Source organism: Pleurodeles waltl, chromosome 2_1, assembly GCF_031143425.1.
Source record: "Pleurodeles waltl isolate 20211129_DDA chromosome 2_1, aPleWal1.hap1.20221129, whole genome shotgun sequence".
Lineage (NCBI taxonomy): Eukaryota > Metazoa > Chordata > Amphibia > Caudata > Salamandridae > Pleurodeles > Pleurodeles waltl.
In genome coordinates this window covers 631,948,076-631,973,937 of record NC_090438.1, presented here as the reverse complement: position 1 = coordinate 631,973,937, position 25,862 = coordinate 631,948,076, and the positions used below count along the sequence as shown (strand labels likewise).

General features: G+C 40.7%; 1 protein-coding gene across 7 annotated transcripts in view; it reads left to right on the top strand.

Annotated features, from left to right (window-relative positions):
- The window catches only part of GLI3 (GLI family zinc finger 3), a 380,984-nt gene that overhangs the window by 109,397 nt on the left and 245,725 nt on the right, over positions 1 to 25,862 (top strand). For 6 of the 7 annotated variants that reach the window (XM_069215944.1, XM_069215967.1, XM_069215953.1 and 3 more), the window contains one exon: positions 20,313 to 20,552. In XM_069215944.1, coding sequence (XP_069072045.1) covers positions 20,313 to 20,552 — 240 coding nt within the window. Of the gene's footprint in view, positions 1 to 4,885; positions 4,954 to 20,312; positions 20,553 to 25,862 lie in introns of those variants that run through there. The other variant, XM_069215970.1, reaches the window with a different exon arrangement.

Here is a 25,862-nt window from a genome sequence, read left to right as displayed (position 1 = left end):
CAGAAACAAAATAACCAAATACATTCATCAAACAAACCTCCACTCAATATTGGCGCCCTACCTTAGAACACCACCCTACAAGAAAAAGACAATAGGTAGTACATCCTTCCCCATTCAAGAAGCCAAACAATGGAATTAATTATCCCCAAATATAAGATCTGCAGATAACTATCTTGCCTTCAGAAGACTACTCAAGAGTTGGCTCTTTCCTTCATAACCACCATAGTCAAACAGCAATGGACTGCATATGCCTGTTTTGATAGATATTTATAATCTGATTATGTGTATATTCTAGATATGTATATCTCTTTAAGAAATATGTATTGTTACTATTTCCTAATAATAAATTATATGCATACTCTCTAAGCCTGTTTAACAAATGTATATTTACTCATGGTTAAATATATATATGTGTGTGTGTGCGTGCATGTGTGTATGTATAGGTGTGTGTGTATATACATATACATGTGCATCTTATTCTATGCTTAACATGCTTATAGGTCATTGCATAGCTCATAGATAAGTTGTTATATTAGATACTTATGAATCCCTGCTTTCGTTTTTGTATCACAGTGATCAAATGTTTTATTATCATAGGCATTTCACTATTAAAAAATTGAGGAAAGAAATGAATGTTAGAAAAGTACACTTATTAATTACCTTCAAATATTACAAATCTTGAAAGTCTGTGTTTATACAGTTACTTTTCTTCTCGTATTATTATAGCCATTATTAAATTCCTTGCATTACTCTAGTCCTACTGTACTAGAGAAAAATTAAATAAAAATAAATAAAATAAAATCTATAAATAAAATTATAATTATAAATAACTAAATTAAATAATACAAAATGAATAAAACGTACTCTCTTGTAAGCTTTATTCTGTCCCTCCATCACCCTCTGTCTCAGTCAATCTATCCTCCATTCCCACTCTGACTCATCCCAAACCCATTCTACTACTTTCATCCCCACAATAACCCTTCCTAAGCTCTTCCCTCCTCTTCCACATCTAGCTCACCTCAAACCTCAGTTTACTATCATGATCTCCCAAACAAACCTACTAAATTCTCCCTCATGTATCTCACCTTTGGTTCACCCAAAACCCCTCCCGCAACTATGATCTCCCTAACCCTTTCCACAGACTCGTCCCTCCTCCATCTCTCCTTCAGTCATCCCAAGCCTCATCCTATTACTATAAATTCCCAATTAACACTTCTGGATTCTTCTCTCCTCTATCCCTCCATTACTCTAGTCAATCCAACTAACAAACTCACATATCTTCTGCTCAAATTAACTCACAATAATACTAATACTGTACTCATATTTCCCTATACTAATCCACCACTAATTCCTCTTGTGTTCCGGAATAGCGTGCTACTCGCCAAAAAGCGCTTTGATGCCTCGTCAGAGGTTGTAAGCGCTATATAAATGCAATTACAATACTGTACCGTCCAAGTGTGGTATCTTGGATGTTGGAGGGTATGGTATGTTGTAGTGTTGCATTATACTGTATTATTGTCCCACTAGGCTGTTATGTGGTTAAGCATTTACATACCAATAAAAAAGTGAAACACGAAGAGAATGGGCATGCAGAAAATGCTGCTACAGTACTTTTTACTTGCACATGGATGGTTACTGATGTATGTGTGTGCGTGTGTGTGTGTGCACAGCAGAAGGTGTTTGCTTAGTGCTCACTGTGTTGGCATTTATGTACAATTTGGAATATATGTACAACGGTGTGGATCACTGTATTGGCATATGTGCATTCTTCATAATGTGTACGCACAGGAGGTGTTCACTGTATTAGCGTATGTGCACACTTTAAAATATGTGTTCACAATGGGTGCTCACTGTACTGGCATGTAAACGTAACTTAAGAATGTGTGCACAGAGCGTGCTAGCTGTACTTTCATATATGCATACTTCAGACTGTGTGTGCACAGAGGAGGCACAGTGTACTGGTGTATAACTATAAGCATATTTCAGAATGTGTCAGCACAAATGACGTTCACAGTAGTATGTGAGTGCACAGCTGGCACTCACTTCAGTGTATGCATTATTCCTAGTGTATTTGGAAACATGTGGGCTATGGTACTGTGTATGTGCGCAGATGCCACTTCAAACTGTGTGCATACTGATGTATGCCAGTATTCCGAATACCATTACTACTAATTATTAATACCATTTGTTATACTTCTGTTACTTCTATTTCTATAATTGAAATTGTTAAATTAAACAAACCTTACCAAAACCAAATAGGTCTCGTATAGGCAAAATCTATCGGCTTTGTCAATGTTTTTTTAGCCATGCTGTACAGTAGCGCAATAAAGCGTTAAGAAAGTTTTACATTCAACCATATTGCACAGCAGTCATGCTTCTGTATAACAAGAGAAAAAACAATGACAAAGCCAAATAGCTCCACTTTTTGGCTTTGCCACCGTTTTGAATGCCATGTTGTACAGCAGCAAGGGTGCTGTAGTGCATGGCTGAAAATTAACAAAAACACAAAAAATGCTATGACATGGTCAGCGTTAACCGCACAATGTTGCTTTTTTTGTAACTTTCAGGCATACTGCAGAGTAGTCACACTGCTGTACAACATGGCTAAACAAAATTGAGAAATTGACAAAGCCGATTGATCTTAGGTAGATGCGACCTATTGGCTTTGCCAATGCTTATTTCTATTTGCAAGGTGGATTAATTTATGTTTGTGTTTGAGTAATACGTGACATCAACGAATCAAATAGTACTGCAAATTAAATTAATATTGATCATGACGTGGATTGTCTCTTACACTTCATTTAACTAAACTAGTACTCATTGTTTCAAAAGTGCTTGCATTCAAACTCGTGGTTCATCGCAGAGTGTGCTCAAACCAGAGAATTGTCTCACAAACGTTTATTTTAGACCAGTGTGAAACAAGAAGAACATATCAGTCTTTCTAACCATGTGAACCACTTTTCTAATTTGGGGTCAAAGTGGTGCCTAACTGTCTCATAACACAATCCCATCCTTAATAATTCAAGATGTAACTAGAATTTATGCTTTTCGTTGACTGGAGCAAAGAAATGGCGACACGTGTACAAAAAAGCTGTTCCTCTGAAAAAATAAAAAACTTTCAGTTGCCATGTAATTTTGTTTGGAGTGTTGCAGACACCACCACAGCTTTTTAAAACATAGAGATCTAAAACTGTGCAGGTTCGCAAGACTAAAACAGTTAATTTTAATCCTTCTAAACTTTTTAATTACCGTTTGGAATGGATGTCTCAGTTTGTGAAGTCGGGGCACGCAGTTAGTGGCAGTCATGCCTGCATTTTTGGGCATAACTGAGTCCAAATGCCACATACAGCTATGAAAAGGAACCTTAGCAGGTCGTGCTGTAACTTTTCAATGTGGTATCAATAGTATATTTCTCAGTAAATCGGGGGCCTGGTATCAAGAAATTTTAGGCACATTTACACATCAGGAATATTTATTCTTGTTCAGCGCTATTATATTTTATTCAACAATTTAAAGCCTTTATTGTTTTAATTAATACCCACATGATGTTGTCACCGCTGTTTCTCTCGCATAGTCAAAGAAAACAAGAGTAAAAAGTGCCGCAAAAGTTTTGCACTGGAGCTCGATGCTGCTCTAGCTTCTTTTAAAATACCATGGTCCACTGGAAAATGTTGTATCTTACCTTTTACTTTTTTCTCGTGGCTTTTCTTTCTGGGTTCACATCAACCGAAGTGCTACTTGTCTGGGAAAGACTGATATTCTGACTTCAGTTTTGTGATTTAATGATGGAGAGTTTCCTCCGTAAACCAAATTTGGAGTACTAGACCGCTTATCTTATATCCAGACCTCGAACATAAAAGGCATTTCATTCCAGCAATTGTTCATTTAATGAGCAATTGCCGAGTGCAGGACGGTTAAGGGATTGAGCTATATGCGCCATTATTGCAAGAAGTATTCCGAAATACCAGAAATAGGACGTAAGCTCTGATCAGGGAGACTGTGAGCACAATTACCTTCTTTTCAAATCCTTCTGTGACACTGCGGGAGGAAAAAGGACTTTGAAACTTGAAAGGAAAGAGCTTGCTTTCAACCTCAAAAGCTAGGAGGAAAGGGCTCTGAAATTTGCTCAGTATTCCCAATTCACCATTAGCCTGTTTCTTCCTTTAGCCTCAAGGCATTCTCCGCTTTTTGAAAAGATGTTAAGAAATTCAGTCACAATAGAGAGCCTAGTTTTGAACATGTTTCACTTGGACCCATTGAGGTCTGGGCTTCAGCCTTTGTGTGAGGTGAATTGAGCTGAGCAGCTCGTCGGTTGGGGCGGGGTGAATGAGTAGTCTCAGTGCAGTCACAAATTCTGGAAAAAAGAAAAACTCCCCTCTTTGCCTTTATTTTTACAATATGAGTTCCTCTACAATCCAGCCAGTGGCAATACATGATCAGAGTATGTGCTAAAGTCAATATGGGCCACTTGATGTACAGCAGTCTGCCTTAAGTTTGTCTTGCAATTGAGGCGCTGTTGACCTTGGTAGGGGGACCATTTGTAAATCCATTTATTTAGCATAAACTGAAATAATCAACCCTCCTTCTCACAGGCCGATTGTGATAGAGTGACATTGCTTTGATTTAATGATTAACCGCCTGACCCCCGAAGTTGGAGAGACTTGCTTGAAGAGGGAGAGTTCACTGAGAAGTACACTGAAAGAATACTAATGAGCCTGTTAAATTTAGCATGGTACCGGACCATTTTTAATTCCGCTAATGGGTAAAGCATTTCCAGAGATGGAGAGAGGAAGAGGCTGGGAGGGACAGAGGGCGGGGGAGGAAAGAGTGGGAGCGCGGGAGAGAGCAGGGAGAGGGAGACAGCACACACAGGCAAGGGTGCACACTTAGCAAGAAAATGCCGGGCAAGAAGCAAACTTCCGCAAAGTAACCAGGTGTCTTTTGGAGAGAGTTGTAAGTAACTTTCACTTTTCTTAGGTGGGTGGGAATGTGCCTTTGTAATACTAAATTGGCTGCTGACGGCTGTCCAACAAAAATATCAAACTCAGAAACATGAATGTTGCTGTCTCTGGTCGCTCATCTGTTTAGCTTAGTTTCTTGTTTTTATTATCGAGTGCCAAAGCAATTTTGTGTTCATTCATTTTTTCAAATATGCTTTAAATATACTTTATAGTTATACTACTTCTATGACAGCTAATCAAATAGCTTATTTTTATCATCAAGTATGCAAACAATTTCACCTATGCTTTTTTCCCAAGAGGAAATCTTGATTTGATACTTGGCTGAAATTATGAGAACGTTGCTTTAATTGGCAAAAGCATGTGACGTTTGGTTGAGGTATGAGTCTAGAACTTCCACTGCTGAAAATTGAAGTTCTCCTTGCGCCTTCCCAGTTGGTACTTTGCTAAGTTTTAGTATGTGTGTGCAGAAGAGATTCTCTTGTACTTATTTGGGAGGAGGAATTCCGTACTTGAAGGCGCCTGGGGATGCTCTTAGTGGATCGGATGTTTCTCTTGACCCTTTCGCTGGCTCATTTTAAAATATAACAGTTGTCTTATGTTTGGCTGTTAGAATCCGTTGGCATATGATTCCAGAGACGTGGGATGTTTGCTTACATTTTTTGCTGCAGACTCCCACTTGTTACCATGGAGCACGGCCTGCCTCTGTCAGTAATCTGGCCAGGCGCTGCCTGCCCGAATTTCCTCCCACACTTCATGGAACAGTCCTGAGTCTCGGCATGAGATTAGGCATCTCTCTGCTTTGTCTGGCAGAAGTGCAGGATTACTGCACGGGGAAACTTGCTTTTTCGGTTTGTCAAGAGATGACGTTTAAGGCCCTAGCCTCTTGCATTCTGCTCTGTGTTCTCTGATTATGGTCTGCCGGATGCCAGAAGCAATGTTCCTGCAGGGCCTGAAGTAGACAGCCATCAAAGGATGTGATTTTCCAAATAAGTCAGTAAACGATTCACATAAACATACTCCTATTTTGTGTTAACTGTCTACATTTTTATAATTCTTGACTGATGCGGACTACTAGTATAATTAACATGAAAATAGTTTCCCAAACAGACATGTACACACTGAAGAGTGTTTTCACGTTTAAGCCATTTTTTAGTTTTTCCACTTTATAAGCATATTTCCAATAATTTGATCCCCTTCTCAAACATCTCTATCAATTTTGGAGGTGTTGCCTTCCCTTGATACAGTGAACACGTTTACTACTGCCCTTGACGCAGAAGGAGAAACTACCTATCTATCATGGTTTGCCTATAAACCTGACCAATTGAGCAGTTCACCCAGAATTCTACCATTCTGTCACTTTTTTGTGTTTGAAAACATTTATTTATAGGAGCAGATTCACATTCTCTGAGTAAGAAAAATATGATTTGTATGTTAATGTTTTTGCACATCCATTAGTTGTTTGATGGAGTATACAGATGAGATGATGCCACATCCGATGTTCATGTGGGAAACGTCCAAATCATGTGAGAATATTTTTTAATTTCAAAGTTTGTCTTCTGATGCTTTCACCGGAAGGCAGACTGTTCGGAATCTATAAGTAAATTTGAGCACGTGTGTATTTCTAGCCTGTAAAGTTCCGTGGGTTTGTCTTGAATTTTCAAAGTTCGTCTTCTAATGTGTGCACCCGAAGATAAACTGTTCAGAGTTTATGAGTAACCTAGAACATGTTTTTATTTCTATCCTGTAAAGTTTAGACCTCCATCTGGGTGAACTCTTAAATTACGTTCTTTATTTAAACCCACAGTTCTTTATTAAGCTCTTTTACAAGAGGCAAGTGATTACACTATCGTTTTTGGACGGAGTCTGGGCATTTCTGCTTCAGCATAAACATATTAAGAAGTAGTTGGGTGTTTGGATGTAAAGATTACAAGAACATACTTATGTTTTGATTATGCACTTCCGATGCTACAATTATGTACTGGGGTCAAAGAAAGAGCCCCCACATTCTTGAAAATTAACATTCCCCACTTATTTGTGTCATTATTTTAAATTACATGGCTCTTAGTGTAAGACTGGTTTTATCTGAACACTATGCAAGTATTTTTGTTAGCTACCTATATAATGTTTCAAAAATCGGATTTATTCCCTCTGGATTTGTATATCATTCTGTATGTGGCAGTGAGTGTATAGTTTGCTCTATAGCTTTTACAGACACCTGCCTCAAGAAGATGCTTTTGCAAATATGTCCGACCACAGAAATGAGAGACGGTACTGGGCCGCAACAGCAGTGGTGGAGGTCCTTTGCCACTTCTGTTCTGGGGACCATCCTACTATGGCTCTGCAAACTGCACAAAGTATACCCATTTCCACATTGACTCTAAGGGTAATGAGGAAGAGAAGAGAAGAGATATGATTCATAGGGAGGTAGTGTGGGAGCAAGAGCTTTTTACTCACCAGCCAACTAACAGACACAATAAAGTATTGTCTAGCCCAATACTGATATACTAAGTGAAATAAAGCACTTTAATCGCTCTGTAAATGCTACTCATTACAAAGGTGGTTCAGTTACAAGGTTGTATGCACCCTTTGCGGTCAAAGAAATGCAGCTATCCCTATGGTGCCTGCGTCCATCCATCTTCTTTCAGATGACTCAGGCAAAGATATAGGATCAGGCTTAGGCTGGGCATGGGTGCAGATCACTAGTGATTACCCAAGGGATTGACCCATAGGTTACGTCAATTGTCTTTGGGTCCAATAAGTCCACACTGGCAAAGATTATCATTGGCAGAAACACTTTCCCTCTTGTCACATTCAGGCAGAGTCTTTCACTTCATGCATACAGAGTACCTCATTACCTGCTTGATGGTCCTGGTGAGTTGCAGGATCAGGCCTGTGTGACAAGCGTCTTTATACTTTGGTGCTTCCGAGCTTAGACTGGAGACCATGGACGGAGGGGTAGTACCCTTAAAAATCATGGGCACTGAGCAGTGCACTCAACAGGTTTTTTGGCAGCCACAACCTTTTGGTCAACACATGATGGCATTTATCTTGAGCAGTTGGGGCCTTCGGGGGCCAGTGACGGTGGAGGCTTGTATTCAGCAGTCACATTCTTGGAGGAAAATGCCTCATCTTCAGCTTGATGCTCGTTTTTGGAAGTTCCAGGTCAGGAGGCTGATAAAGCAGCTTATCGTCCATGGCTGCTTAGGTAGCAGTAGCAATATTAGGCCCTCAGGGCTGATGGTGGGAACCTCCCACACATACTGCTGTACGTAGATCATGGTGGGAGCAGAAACGAGGGACCGGGAGACCCAGCAAGTTTCAGGTCAGGACCAGCTTCACTCTCTCTCAGCAGTTTGATACTTCTGGGGTGGCCCATATGAAGGTAACTTGATGGGTTTATGCACACTTTGTAGACGGGGTTGTGCATTCTCAGTGTTCACAACCAGTTTGAGTTGGTTCTACTTCATATGTCATTTCCAGGCTGCTTTTCTGACACAGCCTTTTAAACAATGATACTTCTCACAGCAGGTAGTAAAGGGACTGGCTCTCCACGTAGGAGTAAGGAAAACATGAAAAACATTAAGTGTGAATTCTTTGCAATTGGGTTCCATCACCTTCCTGAAATAATAAGGAGAGATATACAGAAGGGTAGTAATTGCCTAGAATCTTCCTCACCTTGAAAAGCTGCAGTCCTAACCCTAACCCGTTGAATCTACCAAATGTAAGTGCTGTTCTGCAGCCTTTTTCTAACTGGGTTTTCTCTGAATTTCTAAAGGTAGACCCGCCTTCATCCTCCTGGGTCTCCACTCTCCAGCCACAGGAATATAGGAAATACACCTCCACTGTCTGGAGAAGCTATCCTCTTGGTCCATCTTGTACCATGCTCAAATGGGCATCCGGAATGGATTCAGTTGGCCCTAGTAATCAGACTCATACAACACACAGTCCTACTACCAAATGTGTGATACGCATCCCACAGACTTCCACTCTACAAAAACATGGAATCTCAGCTCAAAGGTCTGGGTTTGACGTAACTATAGAACGTTACATGAGAGTAGTCAGCACACTCTGCTCTCACTGACCTAGAGAAAATGTCACAACCTAGATTAGCATAAGACCAGGGTTAAAATAAAGTGAAGAAACCAGTTTCACATGTGGTCCCGCACTCACAGCAGGGGTACACACCCTTTTATCATGCAAGGGACATTCTTGTCCCAGCAGTGTGCCTTATTGACCACTGTATTTGTCATCCTTTATGGTACTGCTCCTTTACACCTCTGTAAAGTGCTATGGAGCTGTAGGACCTGGTATCCACTTTATAAAAACTGAATAAACAACAAGAACAATATAAAAATGTTACATCATTAATATATTAATTTTAAATTGAAAATGTAATTCTTTTGATTATATTTCTTAAAATCCAATTGTTTTTCTGATGTTTAAGCTAAGAAAAAAGGAAATGCACACCTATAGTAAAAAACTATATTTTTATTACATATTAAAAATACTAAAAGCGCAATATAATATTAGTTAAAACAAATTTATTTTTTAAAATAAATATTAATGTTACATTTGTTTTGAAATTTAAAAAAGTTGAATAAAATATTTAAAAATACAATAATAATTATGTTTTACTTTTTTACGGATTTCTATTTTTAAATAAGTTAACTAATTTTTTTTTTTTTTTTTAAACATTAGTTACTATGGGGTCTATATCTCCATCATTTTCTATGGGAGAGTATGTAGTACCAGTAGTTGACCATCTGTAGTACTGGATATTCACCAGCTCTGAGCTGGAGTACATTTACTACTGTTTTGGGCCCTTTTTTGCTGTAGTAACTATAGAGTGGACTTTTGTGAATAGCAGTGGCCTTGCTCTCTTGTTGGTGGATGCATGCCTCTTCCTAAATCTCTTACTAATCTTCACTTAAACTCTTTCCTTTAATTGTAAGCATTCTCCATTTTCAAGACAGTCCCACACATCCCACCTACATTTGTCACTAAAACGTCTGCATATGTGTGCAGAGAGCTCCGAAGTCGAGGCAGGGTTAGCTGCACTTCAAAAGTAGGAGCAACAGATGCAGACAGCTCTGCCCAAAGGTTTGTCAACAGCATTGTGTAGTATGTTAGTAGTACTATTGTATAACTACTAAACAGCCTACAAAATTAAGTTTGTATGTAGGCCCCAATATGTTTAAAAAATCAAAAAAAGGTGATATATGTAATCAAATTTCATTTTTGCTTTGTTTCATCAGCGATACTTTTCAAGCGTTATTCATTTCCATCTGTACCTCAACTGCTGAAAATACATTTAAGTAACTAACAATTCTGTAAGTTTCTTTTAAAGTGTAATGGGGTGGTAGAACCCCAATGAGGTGACAGTTCTACCACACAATAATCTTGTGGTTTTCCCATATGATTTAAAGTCAGATTTCACCCAATGGCAGCTCAACTAGCTCCGCAATGGTATACCCTCTGCTGGTAGCCCATCTGTCACAGGGCCACAGGCTTCAGGACATCAGAACTCCTGCCCCACAAAGAATGGGCCATTTAACACTACTTTTTTTAGTCGAGTCTAGGCAGCGCTTGCGCTGTCTCTTGGAGAAATGCTGTATATACTTCATGGGCTTAAAGCTCGTCCATTGCTTTTCATTAGTTCTTTTCAGTGTCCTTAAAAAATACTTGCTTTGAAGTAGTTAATCTTTCCTATTTGTCCCTCCTTTTCATTGGTTGTTCATTCCCACGGAGCAGTGCCGCAGTACTTTTAGCCTTTCACTTGTCCCATTGTAGCAACTTTTTAAGAATTACTTTCCTCTTTCTCTAAGAGCATTTGACTCAAGCACTCATTGTTTTCAGTTGCTCTGAGCTCCGACTTCTGTTTATGTAAACAGGGCTGTAATTCTCGTTATCTCCTCACATCTGCTGCACCCCGTGTGCCTGCAGAGGTACTTATTTTTAATTATATTCTGTAAATCACTTTATCTCCCCATGCCAATCCCCTTCTGCCACGTGTCAAACCCTTTCTCCTGCCAACCTTGCTTTTTGCATTTTCTTAGTCAGCGCTCGTATTTACGACCGTCACCGTGTTGAACACTCCTCGGTCTGAAGGATTGGCAAAATCCTTATGAACTGATGTCCTCTTAAATTTATTTTAGCGCTTGCTCAGAGCACTGTCTTTTAAAAAAAAAAAAACATTTATAATGGCTTTGTCGTGAGCAGCAGTTTTCGTGCCTTCCTGCAACTGTGCTCCCTGGCCAGGCTTTGGGCAAGCCTCACCACCGCTGCTGCCTCCTCTGGCTTTGTCAGCTTGTGCAGGTTTATGGCTGAGCTTCTTTATATTCATTGTCATAACTACCTCACTACACAACCTAAGAGAAATACATTCTTAATTTAAGCAGCAGGTACAATGAGTGGATTAAGGCCAGTTGCGTAGCACACCAGGATATGCAAGGTAACAAAGACTATGTTATGTCAACCAGAAAAACATAAGGTTGCAAATGCCATAGAGGCATTCAAGACTCCAACTGACAGTACAATATGGAGGGAGCCCGAAGCGCTCCTCAGCTGGGGCCACAGCCACACCTTCCCTCAGTTCACAAGTAGCACCAACTTCTTCAGGAGACTAGCAGTAGCAAGATCTTACTAAACATCACAGAGCACCCTGCAAAGTCAAGGCATAATTTCCACTGTACATTTTAACATCACATGCTGCCCAACAGTAGAGACCAGCACAGAACACCACGTAATCACAGCCACAATGCAACAGCACATTTCACGCCAGCGGCAGCACAGACCACATCTCCCATCCCACAAAAGAAGGCATTGCTCTGCCATGTGTCTCAGTACACCAGATACCAGCACTGCCTCACCACGTCTGCCAACAAACCAGACAGGTGCACTGTATCAGCATATCTCCCAGTGCATCACACAGCAGCACTGCCCCACCATGTTTCCAGCTACCCTAGACACAGTACATGTCTCACAGAGCAATATATGTCAGAAGCAGGTAGCTCCTGCTAACTCACCAGACATCAGCACAGCATTGCTCTGTCTCCCAGTGCATCAGGCTGCAGCATTGCCTCACCATGTCTCCTAGTGCAACAGACAGCATCACTGTCTCACCATGTGTCTCAGACCACCAGGTAGCAGCACTGTCTCACCATGTGTCCCAGACAGCAGCACTATCTCACTATGTCTCCCTTAGGTTGCAGATCTGCCCTCTCTGGGCATAAATTGCATTTTCAGTGTTCATTAAATAGCACGAAAGCCACACCTTGGGTGTGTGTGGCCGTTTATCATTGGCACATAAAGTAACAGTAAATTTTGTAGCACCCAGGATAATGTGCTGCATGACTAAACACTTATAAGTTCCCAAAGGTGAGACCTGTTGGCTATGTCAATGCTTGTTTCCTATCTGCGACTGTTGTATCAGGCATTGCGGTCATGCACAAAAAATCTAAATAATGGACTGCACGGGTGGCAAAGATGGTTGCATTTTTTCTTTTTAGAAAGATATGTCCATGTTAGGTATTTGTTTTTTTGAACAAAAAATGGCAACTGATATGGAACCTGGCTAGCATTCCATTTTTGAAAAAAGTGCTTCCACTGGAGCATTTGGAGTCCTTCTGCCAAGATAATCCCCAGCAACGCAGTGATCTTTAAGTAATGGAGACAGTTTTTGATATTGGCGGCTAAGGCAATGTCATTCACCAACCCCATAGGCTGAAAGGCTGCCTGCCATACGTTCAATCACTCCCCCCCCCATGTAGAATGTAATATTGGTAGAAATGTCTATCAGCTGTATAATGAGCATTATTACAAAATATACTTTGCCTTGTATTTTTTTATATCTAAGCTACAACAGCATATTTCCAAAAAGAGAGGTACAGTTATGTAGTTCACGTCTGCTTGCCTTAACCTAAAGTTTGTGTTACCACATGTCTCATGTTTCATGGCTTTATAGTAAGATACTAGAAATGTTTGTTAGTTTCCTTCAGCAAGAACATCTAAGGTAGCTGGCTATGATCATGTATGATTATTAGCTAATGCATAATCCCCATTCAAACGTTTTTGTTTGTGCTGCCAATACAGACAAATGTATTTCAAGATATTAATTCAGTTTTGACACATTTTATAATTGAAGTTTGTAAAAGTCTAGAGAAGCGTTTTGTAACCGTGCTTTTTTGTAGTTGATTTAGAAAAAGTTACTGTGTTATAATCTCTGTAGTGGAAAGGGATTTGTGATGTAATAATTGATTTGGGGCTCAAGCACAATGTTAGGTCCGCACCTGATAATTCCACTCAAAATGTGTTTTGGTGAGGCATAATTCCATTCAAAATGTGTTTTGATGAGGCCTGGAATAGCCTCCTGAATTTTAGCCAATCTCCTGGTACAGAATTTTCAACCTCTGGTGACACCCTTTATAACTCCACTTGTTGCCGCACTACTTGATTCATTATCTGGTACTATGCTATCCAGTGTATTATGCTTTTGGCTTAGTTGCATTTAAAGATGTAGACAGATCATCCATAATTCAGTTTACTGGTCCTATTCACAAAGATATTGTGGAGTACATAAAGTTGCATAATTGTATTACTCTTTTAGGTACTCTTGTATGTTTTTGTTAAACAGCTTTTAATTTTACCTGCGTTCACTGTTTCTGTTTCTTAGATATTAAATGTGGTGAAGTACACAATGAAGTGTGATGGGTATGCACAGACATTGGGTTCAGTGATCACTATGCTGCAGGACTTTACTGATGAGCCCCAACTAAGACAAAATCGATCTGAGTTTGCTTGTGGTCCCTTCTAGAAGGTGTATCGCCTGGTAATTTGGGTCTAACTGTTACCATGAGCAGCAGGGTCAATACTGATTTGCATAAGGTGGGCCTTTGTCTAGAGTGGCATGGTGGGTTAGAAACAAACTGGAATGGGCCCGAGTGATCATCAGTAGCAGAAATTAATTCAATCATTCCAGTCATCATCTTGATGTTTGTTGCAGATTTAAAATATGAGTATCACTTAAAAGGACCAATGTGTGACAGAGAGCCATAACCCAATAATCTCTGCCAAAGGATATGAAACGACAAGACATAGCTTGAGAATGTGGCAGCGGCTGCCAAAAAACACACAACATTTTAAAGGTAAATCTATCATATCATATCCAGGCTCTCATAACGAGGACCTCACAAACATAACATAAAGGTCTCTGGAGTATCCTTTTATTTAGAATGCTTTGTAAAGGTTGTTTTTCGTGCCTTATTAGGCCGCATTCTCAAAGTTTCTTTTGTGAGTAATCAACCCTAAAAATCATGTAGTAAATGCCTAGGAGTAAGGCATTTTTATGGAAAGTAGTTTATGTACCAGATTTTTAGAGATTCTATTTTTAAAAAAACACTCTTCCACTGCATATACATATATGCTTAGAGAAGGGCTGTTGGTCAGCCCCCTTCATCCATTGGTTCCTTCAAGTGTCAATTACATTCTGGATGTGGCATGCATAGAATGGACTGTAGGGCAGCCCTGCCCACCATTGGCTTTATTCTCAATTCTATTAACTATTAGTTTCCGCCTACTAGATGGGCACTGGGTGTATTGAGCATCAAGCAGTGTGAATGATTACATTTTGCCGCTTCACATTTACTTCTGATTTAGAAGGGGCTGCACAAACCTCGGGAAGTAAAGAGGCCCTCCCCAGCCTCACGGTCTGTCCTTCGTTCAGATGCAGAGCACGGCTGCCAAAGGCTTCGCTACTGTGGCAATCAGCAGATCTCATCACTCACCAGGCCACATCAGGCCTCCTTTGCGCTTAGAGCCTCCAGCATTTTGCCAATTTATAATTCTGAAAAACATCTGGGCTGTACCTTATCATCATGATGGTGTATTATGTGTTTGCACATGCAATTGTTTTAAACACCCAAACCCATCCCGATTGGTTCTTAGTAAATAATATCTATCATTATTACTCAAACTTTTGTAACACATCGGCTGGATTAGAACCTCAACTGACATTCTTAAAGCACAAACCTTACATTCGTTGAGTCATCTTGCTAACTATGCTACATTAAGGTGTTTGGTGTAAAGTTCACATGTTTCCTTGATGTATTTATTCAGAGAAGTTAGTTCAATATTATATACCCAATAGCATTTTGAAAAGTGTTAAGACATCAGCCTTGTTGCTGTTTATTTTATGCGTTGAACTGAAATAGCTTTTTGATCTGCGACATGCAGAGGTAAAAGATAGGCGGTGAGGTGTGTGCACTTTGGTCTTCACTTGTTCTCATGTGGCAACACCTTTCTTGTACTGCATGTGCCTAGAGCAGGGTTCTCCAATGAGTAGCTCACGAGCTACTGGTGGCTCACCCGACCCTTGAAGTAGCTCTCGGAAGTGAAGCTGAGTCTAGTATCTCACTAAAAGGGTCTGTGTAAATTAAAGAAGGCAGAAATTCTCAAGCCAAGAACTGATGAGAGCAAGGTATATGGACCCAAAGCTGAGACATTTAAGAGTCTAATGGTGTATTGATCTGTGTGTGCGCTAGTTTATTCCTGATGTCAAATTAAAGTGCCAGCTGCCCCCACTAGAGTCATAAGGGATTCATCTCTAGCACAACTGGGTCCATTCACAGCATAACATTAGTAATGGCATAATAATGGTCACCCCAGACTTATTCTGGGAATTCTTGGTATAACTGTGGTATACTGTCAGCCATGATTGATATATTAAGAGCACAACTGCCCTACTTTTAGCCATCCCCTACATTATGTTGGCCACTTTCATGTGCTCATTATTGATTTGTTGGGCAACCTGCCATTATGTTGCAACTGTGGCACAATGGTCGCCCTGTTATAATGGTGTACGTTATTGGGACATTGCATGCATCCTTGGTGTTACTGGTGAGCATCCATGGCCTATGATTGTAATATCAGCGCATTTGAAGTAGAATCATTGAATTCAGTTGGATTTATTGGGTGCATGGCTACCCCAAAGGGATTCCCAGTGCCGAGGTCTACCAGGCTCAAATACAATTTTCTTATGTAAACAGATAGCTTTAGCAAACAACTCAAAACCTAAGTAAGTTACTGTTCTGTCCAAGGGTTAGAGGTAAAGCATTCCACAGTTTGGGGGCAAGGTAAGTGCCAAATCTGGCAAATGAGGTATTTGTACATCTGTATTTCCTAAAAATTAAAACTGATGTGTTGATATGTTGGGAGTCAAAAATTAAGTTATTGAGAAAAGGTTTTCTTCTTATTTGTCCAAAATGGGAAGTGGTGTTTCAATAGCTGTCATTTCAGAAACTTTTTGGGGATAAAAGCAAAGGGCCTGATTATGACCTTGGCAGATTGGATACTCCGTCAGAAACGTGACGAATATCCTGTTCGCCATTATTCCATGTGCCATTATATCCTATAGACCTTTAAAACACGGGTGGGATATCCGCACGTTTGTGACTGAGTATCCCATCCAACAGGGTCATAATCAGGCCCAAAATGTTGCAGTTCCAAAACCTATTTAAAGCTATTTAAAGTTGATAGTGGAATGATAATTCAACTGCGTTGCAGAGATTTATTACTGTGGTTACGTCCTTAGTGCCAGAGGGCATGTGATGCTTTGGCTGTTATTTTGTTATTGCTGACATTTCTGCTGGTAACCTCACCTGAAATACTTGGGTGGTCACTAATGATAATCATGTTAAGGTGGTCATAGTGTAATCTTAACATAACAATGTGGTCACTGTTTTACAGTATGACATTTTCTAGTAGCTCAAGAGCACATTTCTAGAGCAGAAAAGGTTGGAGACCCATGGCCTAGAGAAATCAAATGCCCCTTACATACTTTGGCTGCCATGCACCAGTGCCCACACTGTGGCATCAAAGTGCCGGGGTGTGTTCATTCTCTAAACTAAAGGTTTTGTACTGGAGGGGGACCTTTTCAGTAAAAAAAAAGCTATCCTATAAGACTTTCCCACTTTATATGTGTGCTGTACAATGCACTACACATGCAAAGTTAGAAAAGTGAGGGAGTAAAAACATTTCTCCTAGCTAAGCCAGCCTCAACCTTAAGGAGGCATAAGAATTTGGAGCAAGTCCTTGTCTACGAAAATTTGTAGATAGGGATTTGCATCAAAACCCATGAGTGGTGGCATGGGAACGCCCACATAGCATGGGAAACCCCCTTGATGCAAAGTATCAAAAGAGGAACTTTCCAAGGCAAATAATAGGTTGTGTTGTATAGCACATCCCACCCAACACTTTGCACATGTGCACGTGGGTGGCACCACTAGTGTCACGTTCGTGATGCAAACCCTATGTAAAGCATTAGTAAATCTGGTTTCCACCAGTGATGCAAAAGTAAATATCTGCATATATGTGAAGGAAAACGACACATTCTACAAAAATATTGACCTTTCCACTTTTTTCAGCAAAGTGAATACAGGCTACTGTTTAACTACAAAATTGCAGAATTTTGTATTTTTTCATGATCTACATTAGTTTTAGCAGACAAAAGAAAGCTAAAGAAACTCTTCTAACTCAGATGCACAGATACACATATGAGGGAGCGATGTTACCAGGAAGTGCAGGTAGTGAAAGGCTATCTTTAACACCCTGCAGCAGTTCAGCCCAAGACTCTTGCTAGATTATCCCCTCCCCCCCAATAGTTTAATATCAAGATAGTAATTATTGGTAGTGCACCAGGGTTGTGAGAGGCTTACTGTACCTCAAGTATAGCTGTCATTTAGGAGCCCATTTTCAATCGTTAATTAGAGCGTATGGCACCTTTGCTACACCAGCGTTCCATTAACACCATCATTGCTGTACACACCGCCACTGTAGCATACACACTTCTATATACACACACTATTACCACAGTACTGTCACAAACCCACACTCTGCTCCATGCATAGCCATAACACAGAACACATTCACCTAAAAAAGCCCAGACATATTTGCATTGTTGGTGCTTGTTTAGGTTTAGCATTAACCCAGGGCTTTTGATTTTAATAAAATGATGTGTATAATAAAATTATTTACAGAGCATTGCAGTCAGTCATTTATATCCATTGGTCTGTTTATTGTGTCATTCATATTTTTCTTCTGCCTACCACAGCATCCATTGCCGGACTGTGGGTCAGGTCAGACCATTTCAGCCATTGGACATTTAGGCATTCTGCTCTTTCACACAAAGCCCATCCGCAAACAAAGAAGTTCCCTTCAGTGCCAGGTTCAGAGCCTCCCCAACACTACAATATTGCAAAAACAAGCATTGGCATAGCCAAAGGCTGTCAGCCAAAGCCAGATCTATTGGCTGCCTGAGCCTTTCCCTGTTTTTTGGGTTGCACTGCACCATATATTGCTGGGACTGTAGTCAGCTTTACACGGTATATGCCAGAAACAGTATCTTTACCTCCGGGCAATGTGATGCAACCACAGAAGAAACCTATCTCTATCTGTCAGCATCTGCCTCCCTGCATAGCAAACCACTGCTTTAGTGTGATGTTGCATAGCAGAGTGCTGTGTTTATTCGTATGGAGATATGCTTTTATTTATGGAGTGTTACTCAACCCAGGTGTGTCATAGAGTGTCACTCAACCCCCTTATTTTATAGTGGTAGGTTTTCTAATTTCGTGCCAAGAAATCTTCAGCTAATTTCGGATATAGTTCACAAATCCCCTACTATGAACCTCTAGGAGATCTGTGGGTCACTCCTCAACCCCTCCAAAAGGTATGGAGGAGCAACTCATCTCCATTCTGCACTTCATAAGACTAATTAATTTGCCATTTAATGGGAACACAGGGCCTAATTTAGAGTTTGGGGAGGGGTTACTCCGTAACAAACATGACGGATATCCTGTCCGCTGAATTACGATTTCCATAGGCTGTAATGGAATCATAATATGGCGGATGGGATTTCGTCACGTTTGTGAGAGAGTAGCTCCCTCTGCCAAACTCTAAATCAGGGCCACAGTCTGAGATAAATTGGACTACCTAATTAGAATAGGAAGAACCCTTGAGCAAATGAGAAATTAACCATCTGTGAATAGAGGACAGTAATGTTGATCTGAATTTTAGATTGGTAGTGCTGGTCAATAATGTAATCTCATGTCAGGCATAGGGGATGTTTGACAAGGTTTCTTTGAAAACACAAAAATGTCGGCAGTGGAAAAACATTTAAAGGGTCCTTTATTGCTTATTCTTTATTTAAACACTTTCAAGTTTTATAGGGTGCTTCTGTACCTCCTGCACCCCTGAATCGAACACCACTGATGTGAAAACTTCAGCAGTGGCCTGGCATTCAGTAGTCAGTAAAATGCATCCACTGATTGGCACAGATAAAGCTGAATTCTGAAAATTGTCTATTTATTTTGCATTATTCTATAATTCAGCACCAAGTTTATGGTCATGAGTGTCAAAAGCTGGTAATGGACCTGCAATTCCTATCTCTGTTCTTGAAAGAAGCATTTGTGTTCAGATCTGATTGAACTACACAGTGGGCCATTACACATGTAGTCGTCTGTCAAGCGGAGGGGTTAGGCATGAACATTTGTGGCTGTGTAAAGCATCAGAATCATTTTGTATGCAATGGAACTGTATTGTGACCACAGGATTGTGTCATTGTGGACCTTCCCTAACACGATTGGATTTTTGTACTACATCCAAATGCTGGCAAGTCTAATTCAATACCCAGTTTTCCTTGCAGTGCTTGTGACATAGTAGTTACAGCTTGTTTTTTTGTTGCCAGAGTACATATTCTGTGGTGGCATGAAGTGCCACATAACTATGTTCAACACAGTGGATGCAAACATTTGAATTAATTTAATTGCTAATTAAACAAGTATATTTCTGTACTTTTTTTTAATGCTGCTTCATCTTGCCACACCTATTTTAGCAGGAACAGTACATCAATGTTGTAGTTGTAGATGAAATAACGCTTCCTCCCAAGTTATTGGGGTGGGGAGGTAGGGGAATTCTGAACTTTCCCTTCTTTTGCTGTATTAGTGGGTTGGCTAGATTTCTCTTATTCTACATTCAGTCCTACCAGTTGACGTGGGCTTTCGGAACCTCAGTTCTTCATGAGAGCCAACTGATCAGCAGACCTTTGCCTTATGTTACCTTCTATGAGAATAATGGTGCAACAACTATCTGCATAAATAAGTGGCTTATAATCTTATGTTGGACAGTTCCATGGTCTGAATGTTTCTTCATAGTGATACCAACTTGAGCTATTACAGTATGAACAGAAATAAACACAATCATATTCAACATTGCTCCTTTTACATTGTAAATGCGGCACCGAACTTTGATCTCTGCAACCCCCGTCAACATCTACAGTACTGTTCCTTTTTTCCTTTACAGAAGATGAAAGTCCTGGCCAGCCATATCACAGGGAGAGGCGGAACGCCATCGCAATGCAACCACAGGGAGGGCCGGGCCACAGCAAGGTCAGTGAAGAACCTTCTACGTCGAGTGAGGAGAGGGCCTCGATAAAGAAGGAGATCCATGCGTCCATATCGCACATCCATGAGCACACCTTACCCTACCGCGGTGCATTGTTTGCTGTGGACCCAAGGAATGGATACATGGAGCCTCATTACCGTGAGTACCTATTATAAGTGACAGTCTATTGGTGCTGTCACATTTGGAGGATATTGGAGCTATCACATATATCATTTCAATTTCGTGCTTTTAAAAGGTGCATCATTATCGGGATTAATCAACTGTGTTACTACCAAAGACAGGAGGGAAAAGGAGCAATGCTTCTTTCACCATCTGAATGATGGTAGGCTAGACCATTTGCATTTCACTTTTAGAGCCAATTAAATAAAAAATAAACTAAACTGCTGCACTCGATTTAGTTTTAATCTGGCCAGGATTTACAATTATGTCTGTTCTCTATCCTAGCCTGGAAGGCAAAATTTTAAATTTGGCGCCTGAAAGAACAAAAAAACAGGTTGTGAAAAACATTATATTTTTTATGAACCCTGACAAAAGTTTTTGGAAGCACATTGTAGGGTTCCATACTATTTATTGCGACTAAGAAACTGATTTGTTTAAGTCTCGTTAGCTAATAAAAATGAGAAATTAAGGGGCATTCGAACACAGATGTGGAATAGATTTGTCTGCAAGAAAAAAGAGATTTAGGCGTCGTTTGGTTAATTTTCAGAAGGGAAAGGCTGTTTGTACTTAAAACAATTTGGTGGCGCAGTAATGAAGTACATCTTGAGGTGTCTGGTGTTGCGCCTTTTGATTGCAGATTTATCACCTGGTCTGGATGCAGCCCTGCCTTTTAACCCCTCTGTCTCCAGTTCCAGATGCTAGTTTAAGACCCTCACAAAGGGGGGCCAGTCTGCGTTTTCACATTATTCACCAACTTGTAAAAGGGAAGGTAAAAGGTCATTGGCCAGATGACTGATTAGTGAGGACAGTTGATTAGTGCGTACTTATTTTCCTGAGGAAAGTGCCAGGGATAAAGGCTAATGTCATGCCTTCATTAGCTGGCAGGCAGTCAAGGGGAGGCTGGGGGAGGGTGGGGGGGGGGGACAGCTCACTCATCAGGGTTCAGATCAAAGTTTCTAGCGCTAGAAGAGAAAGAGAGAGAAAAGTAACGGTTTATGCTTGTCGAAATGTAAGCCAGACTTGGTTTTGCAGTTGGCAAGGACTTTTATGGGACTGGGATTGTACTGCGTTAAGTATCAATGTCTTTTCGTAGCGGAAATGGGTTGAAGGAAGTTTCTTCTGTTCGAACGCATTACCTCGGTATGATGCAAAACGAGGGGTTTGCAGTACGGCACAAGGAAGACTTTATTGGCATGGCAAGTCAGGCATGCAGTGCGAATCAGTGGTTACACGAAATAGTGTCCTTTCAAGTCCGTTATTTGGGCGAGGCCTACTTGTTTCTCTATTTCAATGTCTCCACAGTTGTACATCTTTTTTTTTTAGGGGATTTTGCTTTGTTCTGTTCCTGACACCTTGATTTTCCCGTTGGTGGTCATAAAAAGCCATATCATCTAAAGTGAGCACTAGAGGTGCTGTCTTAAAACTCAGTCTCTGCTACATTTTTTGGGCTGACTGGTGTGCTAAATAGTGTAAGAGCTGGAGCAGTGCTATTTTACTTCTCTAGACGGTGGCAAATAGCTTCTTATTATGGGAAACTGAAAGCAATGTGCTGCTTTTGGCTGGAAATGTAGCAGCATTTGTTGACATCCCTAAAGTAAAATATGAACATAGCACAATAACACCCACAAATTAATATAACAACATAATTAAAACATAGCAGGGCACAATGCAAAAAAGTCAAAATAGAATGCAGCACCACAATACAATGAAATCAGATCACATTGTAAAAGTACTTTCATTCAGCACAGCAGCACAAACAACAAACCACATCATCACCTTAGGAAATGCTAAACAACACACGCACAATCATCCTTGTCACACATTGCCACCTCCAGCATCCTATTTTCGTAACACCGTGAAGCAAGCACTACCTTAATTTACCCCCAAGGAAGGAAATTGTGACAATCAAAAAGGTTGAAGCTTTTTGGAAGTTTTATAAATTGGCAATATAAAGAAATAAGATATAACATAAATAAATGGGAAGCATTTTGTGCCAAATTACTTCAAGTATGCCACCTCAGGGCCAAAAAAATAACAGAAGTTGAGTTTATGTTGTTGGTCTTTAATATTAAGTCACGGCCTTTAGTGTACATGAGAAACTTTTCTCTCTTTTGGGCCAATGGCATAGATTGCACGAGCACTCATTACTGAAAAAAAAAATACGAGAGCAGGAACCAAAGACATCTCTGCACACTCTAATAGTCATTTGTAGCTTTAAATTTCTTCCACTGGTGGTGATGCTTCCAAGCTCTTAGGGATTGATGTGGCCACCATTAGCAGTCGTATCAGCTTTTTAAAACTGTTTTTTAAATTTCTTATCTGAAAATACATTGGCAAAATCAAGCCAAGAATAAAACTAGGGTTATTGGCTTTACTAATCCTCGTTTGTTCCTGCCTCTGCACTGTTCCTCAGTCACATAACTCGGGCACTGTAAAAGAGGGTCCCGTTGAAGGGTTCCACATACTTCTTATATTTTGAGCTTGTTAACGTAATATGGCCGATTCTCCCCTTCCTGAATGAAATGCACATTTACAAGAAACTATTACTTAAAAAATTGTGAATTACCTTACTGAATAATCTAATGATTTATAATGTTTGGCTTGCTTTGAAAGTTCATAAAAAGAGTTGAAATGCAACATTGATTATGGTTTTACATCAGTTTACTAGTGTTGATGGCCTGGCTTGTTTTTAAAATAAATGCAAACACACGATTTCTTGTCATCTTTTAGTTATCATTGCAAATCATAACCAACTTATAATGTGAAAGTGCACATCGTAGTACACCTGTCAATGACAGGCGTATATTTCTTGGCAGACTTCTTGTGGTATTCGCAAATATTCCAAATGAGAAAATTGCGGAAAAGCCAGTATAGCTGTACACATTTTATCTGGACGTTTGTGACTCAGGCTCACTCTGAGTACTAATATACAAATTTCCGAAACTCAAGAAGGGCTGAGATTAGCCTATGTGTCTGAATACATAACTAATAATACAATGTAATAGTAACACAATATAATTGTAAAGGAGCTTAGCACTAAAAGGTTACCACATTGCCAACATAATTGCACATTTAATTCTTGCCACTCCCCTTTTTCTAAGGTAATTACACACGCAGGACGCGTTCAGGTTTTTATTTTTTATTTCGGCATAAGCTCCGATTGTGTAACAGGGGCAGTCTAAAGCACAGGAAGACTAGATCTCTCCATAAACATGTTATACGCCTTTTACTCTTTCAGATGGCTTTCCTCCGAGCATTTTATTCTTCCATAGAGGACGTATCCATGTTCATCCTCGTGGTGAAAGGTACTTGAACTATAGTCCTTCCCATGCCTTCCTTCATGCAATGGACATCTGCCTTCACGTTCCTCACATTCACCCATGTTTATGGGAATGCATTTCCCCTAATACATAGTGAGGCTTCATCACTGTACAACATAAAACACAGTAAGAAAAATTTAAATGACAAAAAAGGAGGATCAAGATGGTTCAATTATTTAATCAAGTATCATTTTTTCCATAATAAAATCGAATTCCCCCTAGAATTTGATGTTTAATATACAGATGCCTTTATAACGTTCAGCGGAGATTTGAAGTGCATCAGTTTAGTACTAGCTAATTTTGTGATGTTGCTTTGTGCACCCTAAGTGGCTAGGGTATGCCCAGACATGGGTCCTTTGCTCACTGCGCCACTGGATTCAAGCTAGCCTGGCTGAGGAAGGGTGATACTCTGAAACTGATCCCAGGATGCTTTTATCCTGTCCAGGGAGGATCTGGCCTGGCTGTTTGGGATGGACTGTTGCTAAGGAGAACAGGGTCAAGACCGATTTGCATATGGCTGGGTCCCAACTGGGGTGACGTGACAAGCAAAATAATGATGGATTAAACCCACATCTGTGACTGGGGGTGAGTGTTTGAAAAGTTTCCACACTCCGTCCTTCATTTTATTTTGTTCTGTGATGTTGCTTTGTGCGCCTTAAGTGGCTAGGGTATGCCCAGACGCGGGTCGATTGCTCGCTGCACCACTGGATTCAAGATAGCCTGGCTGATGCAGGGTGATAACCGGAAACCAGTCTCAGGATGCTTGTTTCCTGTCCAGGGAGGGTCTGGCCTGGCAGTTCAGGCTGGACTCTTCCTATGGAGAGCAGGGTCAAGACTGATTTGCATATTGCTGGGTCCAAAGTAGGGTGACGTGGCAAGCAAAATAACGATAGATTAAACCCAGATCTGTGACTGGGGTGAGTGTTTGAAACGTTTCCACCCACACTCTGTCCATCATTTCATTTTGTTCTTTGATTTTGCTTTGTGCGCCTTAAGTGGCTAGGGTAATCCCAGACGTGGATCCCTGGCTTGCTGTGCCACTGGATTCAAGTAAGCCTCGCTGATGAAGGGTGATACCCTGAAACCGGTCCCAGGATGCTTGTTTCCTGTACAGGGAGGATATGGCCTGACAGTTCGGGCTGGACCGTTCGGGCTGGACTGTTCCTATGGAGAGCAGCATCAAGACTGATTTGCATATGGATGGGTCCAAAGTGGGGTGACGTGGCTAGCAAAATAACAATGGATTAAACCCAGATCTGTGACTAGGGGTGAGTGAAAAGTTTCAACACTCCGTCCATCATTTTATTTTGTTTTGTGATTTTACTTTGTGCGCCCTAAGTGGCTAGGTTTTGCCCAGACGTGGGTCCCTTGCTTGCTGCTCCCTGGATTCAAGCTAGCCTGGCTGATGAAGGGTGATACTCTGCAACCGGTCCCAGGATGCTTGATTCCTGTCCAGGGAGGGCCTGGTCTGACAGTTTGGGCTGGACTGTTCCGATGGAGAGCAGGGTGAAAACTGATTTTCATATGGGTGGGTCCAATGTGGGGGGACATGGCTAGCAAAATAACAATGGATTAAACCCAGATCTGTGACTGGGGGGTGAGTGTTTGAAAAGTTTCAACACTCCGTCCATCATTTTATTTTGTTTTGTGATGTTGCTTTGTGCACACCAAGTGGCTAGGGTATGCCCAGAAGTGGGTCCCTTGCTCGCTGCGGCACTGGATTCAAGCTAGCCTGGCTGATGAAGGGTGATATCCTGAAACCAATCCCAGGATGCTTGTTTCCTGTCCAGGGAGGACTTGGCCTGGCAGTTCGGGCTGGACAGTTCCTATGGACAGCAAAGTCAAGTCTGATTTGCATATGGCTGGGTCCAAATTGGAGTGACGTGGCGAGCAAAATAACAATGGATTAAACCCAGATCTGTGACTGGTGGTGAGCGTTTGAAAAGTTTCAACACTCCGTTCATCATTT